The sequence below is a fragment of the Periophthalmus magnuspinnatus genome, chromosome 9 (genome assembly GCF_009829125.3).
Source record: "Periophthalmus magnuspinnatus isolate fPerMag1 chromosome 9, fPerMag1.2.pri, whole genome shotgun sequence".
In the NCBI taxonomy this organism is placed as follows: domain Eukaryota; kingdom Metazoa; phylum Chordata; class Actinopteri; order Gobiiformes; family Gobiidae; genus Periophthalmus; species Periophthalmus magnuspinnatus.
This window is the reverse complement of record NC_047134.1, coordinates 22315241-22325927: the sequence shown is the minus strand read 5'-3', so window position 1 is coordinate 22325927 and position 10687 is coordinate 22315241. Positions and strand designations below refer to the sequence as shown.

Sequence of the window (10687 nt, the reverse complement as noted above, 5' to 3'; positions counted from 1 at the left end):
GAACACGCTGCAGTGGGAGCTGAGCATGAGCCAGCTGCGCCTGCGCATGTCAGAGCAGTCCTTTGAGAAGAACTTCTACAGGTGAGTCTACAGAAACAAGAAAGGGTAAGAGAGCAAAAAAACAGGACAGGATTAGACAGTATAAGCACATTTCAATCATTGTGTCTGCCATCAACTCAAAGCTAAGAATGAATTGAAACTGGTTATCTCCATGGAGATTTGCTCTGCCCAAAATGTTCCACATTATTGCATTGCACTTATCTATATTGCATTATTACTGTTATATTGCCCTAAAACATTCTTACCATGTTACAGGCTTGTTTTCTAGTAGATAGTTTAATGTTATTTAACAGCAACATTCTAGGTGGCATAGCAATAACATCTCCATCATGACAGACTGGTGGTGGACCATAAAAAATTACATACAGCACTTTTAAAGTTCACTATTAATGGATAAAACTTACTCCAGCTGGAATGGTTTTATTCAAAATATGCTCTGTCAATGGAAAAATCTGTACTGCATTTCACCCTGACTTCAATCATTACCTCTGTCAGGAGCAGTGGGCCAGGGATCCTATGAGCCAGGATCTCGGTGTCAGGAGTACCTACTGTACATTTTTATCAGATAAATGAAGTACCATTACATTATGATCTCACCTCCCCACAGATCTAACCTGTAACATTAATAATAGATAAAAGTTAAATGTTTAAGATTTTACATGTTGTTTACAATGGGATATGAGGAATGAGGAACATTCATCATTGACTTCCAGGTTCTCTCCACTCATTTACTCTAATACAAAGAGACTGTGTGATCCTTTCCCTCTGCTCTGCTCCATAGTTTATGTTTAAACAAAATCAAATCTGTCTACACTCCCTCAGCTCCAAGTTCTTGTCTGTGGCTGACTGCTCTCCTCCCTGTGCTTTGTGACAGGATGCTGAGTGAGAGGAACAGTCTGAGTGAGGCCCTGAAGGAAACCAAGCGAGAGAAGGAGCAGCTCCAAGCAGAGAACCTGGGTAATCCTCACCTGCCTCACCCCTTACCTGCCTCATCCCTCACTTGTCTCACCCCTCACCTGCCTCAGCCCCTGCACAATTTCTAGATTTTGTTAATGGGTTCTAATTGGCCTTACTGCTGCACCTTCCCCCTCCCCTGCCTCATTTTGTAACTACTCTGCATGATCTGAGTGTACATAAGAGATTCTATTCCCAACAATGGGATAAATACATTCTCATTTCTCCCTGCCACACCTTATCACGCTCCTTCCCTCTCCTTACACCTGGACAATGTCCCATCTAAAGTGTGCATTGTATATCTGGTGTGTGCAGCTCTCAGTCAGCAGTACATGGATCTCCTCTCCAGGGTCAGTCCTCAGAGCATTTACCCAGTGACTAAAACTCTTGAACGGACGGAGAAAGACCACAGCCTGCCCCAGGTCAGTCATAGAGAAGTTCATGTCATATTTAAAAGTGCAATAGCACTTTTAGCATGGAGACTGTTATTGGAGAATAGTTTGGGAAGGAGAAGCTCAACACATGATTCAGTGGGTGGAGTTTGAAGGGGATTTGTTAATTTTACAACGGTGAAAGGTTCATTTGTGAACTTTTCTTGAGATTGTGAGCTTGCTTAATTCAACAGATGTCAATATGTCTATCGGCATTTTTAGAGCATGCCCGGTCCTTAATTATTCCATCCTCTTACAGGATGTGTGGTAGGACAGAAGGAGGCAGTATGAGGTACAGTACAGTGTATGAGGATTGTGGAAAACTTGTGAGACCCGTTTGAGCCTGTATTAGACCCATTTCAAGATTGCAGTGGTGTTTTTGTCCAGCAGAGAGCACCAGAGCCCAGTCCCAAGCTGATGCTCTTCCTTTTCATTGGGAAGTGTGAAAGTGTGATACAAGCAGAAAGGACACTTTGAGCTATTTTAACAATTTTGTGCACATTAATAATAATAAAAAAGTGAAAAAATTTAACATGCTCCCACTGTATTAAAACAACTCTACATTTACAGTTATCTACAATTAAAACCCAGGCAAACTGGGTTATATGTGCACAGACTCCTGTTTTATGGGCACACTCTTGTGTTTTGGGCACAGACTTCCCTAATATTTCTACAACGTTTATCTATACATTATTTAATTTTGTATAAAGAAAATAAATGTGTTTTTCAGTCTCTGTACTGGTATCTATTGATATTGGGCATCATCAAATACTTAAAGCTGTGGCATCGGAATCAGTATCAGAACCAATAACGCTGAATCAGCCGTTCATAGTAGTGCCATAAATCATTTCAAAGCCTGTGCTGAGGTTTGGTTGAGATTTGTTCATGAAATATTTGACATACTGTATCATAGACCTCCTATCTCTTTGGCACAGTGACCTCTAGTGGCTGTAGGTGCACAGTGACCGACATATTTCCCACAGTGGCAGTGCTGTTGTGTGGCCTCTGGGTCTTGTAAATGGATCAGAGTGTGTGTCCTGACCCCGGGGCCCGCTGCTCCTGTTACTGAGGAAACCCAAGCTGAAATCAATGTGGACCAGCTGCTACTCTAAGATACCACACAACTTTCCCACTAACCCTGAGCTGAGTCCGGAGTCTAACCCACAACCAGGAGTCAGGATTACCACTCTGCCACAGTAACACAGTGAGGACATACACACTCCACTCAGAGAGCTCAGGAGTCCAACGCACAAACAATCTATCTTGTGATAGCTAGAAATCAGTGGGGTCCATACCTAATGGTTTAAAGGGGAGGTATTATGCAAAATGACTTTTTGGTGCTTTCTACAATGATATAACATTATTCCTTCATCAAAAACATGCCTAAAGAGATTGTAAATGTCATCCATGCATGTTTGAGTGATCTAGCGATCTCTTCTGGGCTCTGTTCGAACGCTCCATACAGTTAGCTCTAAGACTCTGTGCAATACTTAGCTCACAAGCCTATGTCACCCAAGCTCCATAAATATATAAAAGCATGATACAAAAGCAAACACAACTTCACAAACCTGATGCGATGTGCAGGAGTGTCATTAACGGGATGCGCTCTGATTGTGTTGTGATACTCTGAAGGGAGAGTGAATGGAGCAGCAAAACAAAAGTGAAACTTATAAAACAAGTCAATATATTGTTTTAGGCGAATATAGCATTTTCAAAACAAAAGGTAACTTGGTGATCCAAGTATGTTATGTGTTGGCTGTATACCCCATAGAAGTATAGTACCCCCTCTTTAAAAAATACTCCAATAGCCTGTCCCGTCACATTTTATTAAGGCAGATGTTTAGCCCAAAGCTTGATACAAATGTCAAGCTATATATTCAACTTCAACCTTCTACTGCTTTTGAACTGGACAAAGTGGCTCCAGGGACTTCTGGTGAACTCTTGGGAAGTTCTTTGCTGGTTTGAGGGACATGTCCAGCCCCAGCAGACCCTCTGAGGTAAAGAGAATGTCTCTAACCCCAACAAAACCTGTGAGGTGATGGACAGTGGGACACGTCCAGCCTCAGCACACCCTGTAAGGTGATGGACAGTGGGACAAGTCCAGCCCCAGCAGATCCGAGGGACAGTGGGTCATGTCCAGCCCCAGCAGACCCTGTGATGGATGGGGGATGTGCTGAGCGTCCTTGAGCTGCAGGTTCCATCAGGCGTGTAGTGGTGGTCAATAGTGTCCCGTGTGGAGGTCAGAGCGTGATGCATCTCTGCCTCATTAGCTCCAATTAGCTATTACCCCCACCCCCCAACATGCACATGCACACGCACACGCATGCACTAGTATTTAGCAAGGGCCTGCACTGTGCTTACATGCACAGTCTGATGTTTCTTATTATGTAATAGTGTTTTCTCACAAACACTGCAATGACATTTATGGTAGGAGAAATTCAAGTAATGATTATTATTAGAAGAAAGATTTAGCAATTATTAAGCAGTAATAACATCTTGAGAATGCTCAATTAAAGCTCGTCAGATCTCAGAAGCAAAAAATGTTTGGTCCTGGTTAGTACTTGGATGGCAGACCACTAAGAATACCATGTGCTCCATTGGCTGTAGTGCATACTATTGTTGTGTTCTTAGGCAAAGCACTTGAAGTGTGTATGAGTCCCAAGGCCAAAGTCCAGCATCTATATGTACATTAACATTTCAGAACATGTTTGTAGCTTTTCTGAACACTGTACAGGGTTAGCAGCTTTTACACAGAATAAGACCTCATGGAGACATGGATTCTATAATAATTGGGTTAAATTCCTTTTAGCAGTGTTTTAGCCTTTATCTACAGTAAGCAACAGATACATAAACCCAATGTATTATAATTTATATTCTAAAACGTGTAATATTTCTCTTCAAAATTGTACCAGTAGTGTTATAGTAAACATTGTGCCATGCAGTTTGCTATTTCCATTTGAATGGAAATGCCCCAAACTGGAACCCAAATTCTCCATTCATTCACCACTTGTTAATGAACACAGTTACATGCTGCTTTTAAATAGTCCATATTTGTTGTTAAGAGCAGTGTAGCCCCCCCCCCTTCGGCCTTCTCCCTTGTGGCCCCAGTGCTCTGTATTTGGGGCGTCCTGGGCCTGGAGCTCTCTTACTTTGTGTGTGCAGATAATATTGACTCAGTGCAGCTCCATTGATTGAAGCGGCTATGTGCGTGGCTGTGATTCATTTGAAAAGAAAGAGCTTTCTATTTTGGCTGCAGTATGTGCGTGTGTGTGTGTGCGCGCGTGTGTGTGTGTGTGCGTGTGTTTGTGTGTGTGTGTGTGGGGGGGTGGGGGGGTATAGAGCAAGAGGAGGAGGAGGGGGGCATGTGCATTAGCCCGCCGCACCGCTGTGCTCTGACAGCTCTCTGCTCCGGCCCATTAGCCAGACCTGCTCTGAGTGCATTATGTGCCACTGCCATTAGAGCTGTGACTGACACACTCCCTCTGCTCGCTCTCTGTCTCCACTTTCTCTCTCTCTCTACCCATCTCTCTCCCGCTCTCCCTCTCCCTGCGCTTTCTCTCTACCTGTCTGTCTCTGTCTCTCTTCACTCTCTCTCTTTATCTGTCTGTCTGTCTTTCTCTCTTCACTTTTTCACTCTCTCCACTTCCTCTCTCTCTCTACCAGTCTCTCTCCACTTTTTCTCTTTCCACTTTCTCTCCTCACTTTCTCTCAATTTTTTCTCTCAGTCTCCACTTTCTCTCCCCCTGTCTCTCTCCACTTTCCTTCTCACTCTCTCTCCACTTTCTCTGTCACACTCTCTCTCTACTTTCTCACTCTCTTCTTGTCCCTGTCTCTCTTACCCCTCTCTCTCCACCTTTGTCTCTTCCCTCTCGTCTCTGCCCCTCTCTCTCTTCCTCTTTTGCCCTCCCTCCTCCTTCATCCATCTCCTGCTCTTCCCTCTCCTCTCTGTCTCTCTCTCTTCCTCTGTCTTCTGATCGATCAGCTGATGCATGTTTACTTTATCTTTTTGGCCGTTCCACAGTGCACTCATTAGTGACAGGCCTGAAGGACACACATGCACGCACACACGCAAACACACACATGCCAGCACACACACACATCCTTCAGGGCTGCGTGTCCTGTTTAGACACATGTACACAGATCTATGCACCTCACTGAGGCCACCGCAGGACCACAAACACATGCACACACTCGCATACACACACTATACTAAGGAATAGACTCTATACCAATCGCAATACCACGATGCTAATAAACACTTTTATTAGACAATAGAATGTTTGTCTTTTATATTCCCATGTGGCCTTACATCTGTGTAATCCTTCAGTCGTCCAGGTAGAGTCCATAGTGGTCCATGGCCTCTGTACTAGTCTATGTGGTATGAGTATCTAGTTTTGATACTAGTTTTATTATAACTTACTATCTGACTTGGTGGACTGTTTTGAAAAACTGAGCTGTCTGTTCGCTAGTTTCCCTCCCACTGCCCCCCTTCCAGTCCTCTCTAAGTAGGTCTTGTGCGCTAACTGGGGTTAACAATGCCATTTAGGCCAGTCTCTCTTTGTTTACACACTACCAAAGCAGGGTCGATTTATTGACCAATGAGAGAGCGGCTCCGTGCCCGTTCAGCCAATCAGAGCAGAGGAGCATGCATGACAAAACGCTGACAAATGGGGTGTGTGGCCGTGATGTTCCATTTGGGCATCGACCGGGTGAGCACGGGGAGCGGGGAAAGGTCACTAACTGTTAGTTCATTGGGAGAATGATTAATAAATCAATAGGAGCTGGAGAGAGTCAGTCCATCAAATGATTCCACCCAAGTGAGCAGGGCCGGCCTCACCTGCACCTGACCGCCACCACCGCCATCTTGGGACTGTCAGATAATCTCCACTCACAGGATATACAGGGTCCTTGTGTTTTTCACTTTCTCTCCGTCTGTGTGTGTTTGAACCTTTTTGGCTTTGTAGAACTTCAACTTCACTTTATTTGTGTCCCCCATGGGGCAATTAGTTTTACAGCAGAGAGAATACAAAAGAGACAAACACATATAAAAACATGGTTGTCCTTCTGTGTTCAAACGTAGCCACTGGGATTTATATCAGATGGGTTTTCTATTTTGTCAAGCTTTCACGAAAATATGTTAAAGCTCCAGTACGTAACTTTTTAGCCAGAGATAATTGGCTAAAGATTATTATTATTATTATTTTTTTGTATTTTGATTGTTTTTATTGCAACAACGACAACAACAAAAAATGTGTCATTATTGTGAGTGGGGTTGCATCTCCACAAAACTGAAACTAATTAAAGGGCCCATATTAGCTATTTTATGATCTATGTTATCGTGTTGTTTCCTCATCACAAACATGCCTGGAGTTGTTTTGTTTCATTCACACATGTTTAACACACAAACTCCTGCATATTTAGGCTGAGTTCTGTTCTGTTCCACCTTGTGATGTCATGTGCTAATACAGGAAGTGCTCCATCGTGTTTTAACCTCCATAAACCTTCACTAGAATAAATTTGATAATTTCAAAAAGATGGAATTGCCAGTCTCTACAGAGCAAAAAATAAAAGGCAGCTTAACTTCAAAACTACTTGCATGTGTTAAACAACAAACATCTCCAGGTTTGTTTTGAGGAGGTAACAATTATAACATGGCGTAATGGTCACAAGAGTCAATTTAGCATAATATAGGAATATTTTAATGTTTTCTGCAAATTTAGCATTTTAGATCAAATTAAAGGTAAGGTGGTTTTCAAAATATGTTATGTGCAGTTAATACTCCATGGAAGTATAATATTACCTCCAGTTAAACTGAAAACTTTGACTTTGTAAATCAGCAGGCTTTTTTGTTTTGAGATTGAGTGGTGAATGACAAATCAAAAGGTTAAATTTGTTTACAGCTCTGCTCTGTGTCTAATGGATGTCCTGTTGTGCAGGGCCCTGACCCCAAACCACCGCCTCAGGACAACGCTCTTCCACACTGAACTCCACCCAGTCTGGAGACTGTCCTACTAAACACTGTCGCCACTGTCGCCACCCCTCTGTCCCGCTGATCACTGTCCTACTGAACACAGTAACACTGAACACAGTCCCCTGTCCCCCGACCCTCTGTCCCCCGATCACTGTCCTACTGAACACAGTCCCCTGTCCCCCGCCCCTCTGTCCCCCTGATCACTGTCCTACTGAATGTCACCTGGTGTGGAAACTGTCCTCTGAAAAACTGTCTTCCTGACCACTGTATGCTTTCAACCCTCTGAACACTGTTCCACTGTCCCCCTTATCGTTGTTCCCCTGAACGTGGTCCTACTGAACACCATCCCATCTGGAGACTGTCCTCAAGAAAAACTGTCCCTCTGATTACCGCTGAACACTGAAATCAGGCTACCTGCTTATGGTTACTGCTCTGTACTTACGTCTCCAATTTTATTTTCTAATCTCTGATGCGTGTAGGATCGGGCAGCACCGTGTAGTCATTTTGGCACAAATGAAAAAAATAAAAAAATCTACTGCTCGCTGGTGTAATGTGCAGTTATCCATAGGAGGTACTGAAAACTTCATGGCTCTTTGTTGTGATGACGTTTACGGCAACGTCAGGTCCTACTAGGCACTGCAGTTTTCTAACGCGGGAGTCAGTGGACTTGTTTCTTTTTTTAAGTCATTTTAGATCAATATTGTCATTTAAAATGGGCAAATTATAACAATTATAATGATCCATGAGTGTCGTAGATTAAGACACAAGCACAATATGGCTTCTTTAATAAAAGAAACAAGTCACTCTAAATACAACTTAAGAAGATAAATGAGAAGGGAAATATAACATGGTTAAAAGCTCTAAAAAATGTATTTTGCAGAATAGATCTGCTTTAACCATTACCAAATAACACAGGAGTAGACTACTGAGCCACATGTGCATGTTGTATTGAATATTGTTGCATCCCTAATTGTTATGCATGTTTTATTATTTTATGTAAATCATTTATTACACTTGTAATTTTTATATAAAAATGTCTGTTTATTTGTGTAATGGTGATAATTTTTGTATGCATGGTGAGGTGTATGAAATTAAAACAATTATACATAATGGCATAAAAATGAGTGCATATATTTTCAATACAATTTAAACATTTCACCCAAAACCTGCACAGTGGGTCAAATCTTCCAGCTAAGGTCATCCTGACCAAGACCTCAAGATCTGGAGATGGTCCCACTTCTCCTGAAATGTTTAGAAGAGACTGAAGGATGGGTCAAATGGAGCTTTACCCCAGAGATACTGAAGGATAGGTCAAATGCATTTCCCTACGGGGACAATAAAGCGTACTTTAACGTCACTCCCAAATGGGCAGATACTATGTATACATTTGTTTAATTTTATTACATCTTTTTTTGTAAATAAATGCGATGGTAATCTAATCAAATCAAAGAAGACTGTGGCTTTTTCATTTATTGATTTAAATGTATAAAATATATAATGATTTTTTAAAGTTTTCTTCCAATTTACAACAAATGAAAGCCAAGATGTGTGTAGCCTACCACATATTCACATTACAAGATATTTGAACTTAACTAGGACTAAGGCTAGAACTAAACTTGGACTTGAACAGGTTTGGTCCATGTCAGGACTAAGCTGGGCTTAAACCAGGACCAAACTAGTGTGAACACACAATTGTCTTACGATTTATAGTCTTATCAGTTAGGGTCAAATTAATCAAAACCCAGTTGAATGCAATTGCAATATTTGAAGTAGCATAATTTCTTCCACAAATAGCAAAATCTCCTGACTTATTCTGTATAAAAACACCTAGATCAGTATGTTCTGAAATGTGATTCTTGTATTAGTTTGTCAGTTCAGATTACAATGTTTTTGTAAATTCACATGGACACATTTAAATGTGAGCTTTGATCAGATATGTATTATTAAAACAAGTCACAAATTTAATCACAATCGTTTTCAGAAAAAAATCATAATTAGACTTTTTTTTCAGAAATTGTGCAGTCCTAAACAAGGACTCACAATTGTATGAACCTCATGTTTCAAGAATTCATACAAAGACCTAATGTGGCGCTCCTGGTCTAAACCAAATCCAATCCAGGATTATACTAGGATAAAACCAGAGGTGTTTACTCAAAAGGTGGTTGGACAAAGCCAGGCTTTACTTTAGTGAGCTGACTTCTCAAAGCCTGAACCCGAGACCAGAGATGACGAGTGTCACGAAGCCCTTTAGCCACGGGATGTGTAAAGTCAAAGGTTCAGTCTCTGTGCGCTCATGGGGAAAGGGACATGTGCCGCGTCATTTGACCAGTTTTACGCACAAAATATGTCATGTGATGAACAGCTGATTATAAAATATTCAAATATAAAAGACACTAATAATAAAACAAAATAGATTTCTGTAAACTGACCCATATCTATCAGATTATTGCTCATTTGAATCTACTTCTTTGCACATTTTATCAGGTTTTTATAAATTGTAACATAAAATTGGAAAAAAGCACACTTTATGCTCACTGCTTCATCTAATACTTTGGAACGTAGATCCAGATTGTGAGCATAAATGCGCAGTGTGTACAATATTACACAGCGTTGCCAATGCGCAAACGAACCAGGAGCAACGTGGTGATTCCCCGAGGCTCCAGGAGAATGAGTGGTGGGATTCACGCTCGCATACGATGGAATATAAAACTTATGAATTTGGGGACGCACTATTTCTCAGGACCGAAGAAAGTGATCTGGTAAAGAGTGCAGAGCTGTGCGTAAGAGCGCCACTTAGTTAAACCTAAGTGATGGAGAGGGTTTATCACAACGTATAACTACTGCCCACACACTTAGACTATAACACTAACCAATAATGTGTGCAGAAAGACTTAAAAGAGAGACAGATATAACTCAGACCAGCTCTGCCGCTGTTACTACAGTGATTTGAACACGCTGAAAAATGAGCCGCCTTCCTTCAAGAGATCCAGGGTTTGAGCTTGACTAACACAGTGGCCTTTCTCGCTTCATAGTCTAGCCCTCAGGTCTAAACTAGGACTAAACGTGTGTTTGTGGAGTGATGTGTGCAAGAGCAGACATGTAGGAGAGCAAAGTCACCCACAGGGGGCAGTAGTGATCCGCAGCCGCCTCCTCTAAGGCATCGCGCACTCTGGCAAAAATCTACCCCAATTCAAATGAATTGGTTTATTTATTTGTATGTTTAAATCTGATGAGTGCATAGTACAAATGGCAGCACAGCCCAGACTGATCA

The 10687-nt window shown here is 41.8% G+C and overlaps 1 protein-coding gene across 3 annotated transcripts in view; it reads left to right on the top strand.

The window, feature by feature from the left end:
• The window catches only part of ccdc125 (coiled-coil domain containing 125), an 11840-nt gene extending 2978 nt beyond the window's left edge, over positions 1-8862 (top strand). The window contains exons 6-9 of one of the 3 annotated variants that reach the window (XM_033973083.2): positions 1-81; positions 935-1017; positions 1330-1436; positions 7382-8862. The exon at positions 1-81 is cut by the window's left edge and continues 5 nt beyond it. In XM_033973083.2, coding sequence (XP_033828974.1) covers positions 1-81; positions 935-1017; positions 1330-1436; positions 7382-7429 — 319 coding nt within the window. In that variant the 3' untranslated portion in view covers positions 7430-8862. The remainder of the gene's footprint in view (positions 82-934; positions 1018-1329; positions 1437-7381) is intronic. The other 2 variants (XM_033973084.2, XM_055224183.1) reach the window with 2 other exon arrangements.
• The last annotated feature ends 1825 nt before the right edge of the window (positions 8863-10687 follow it).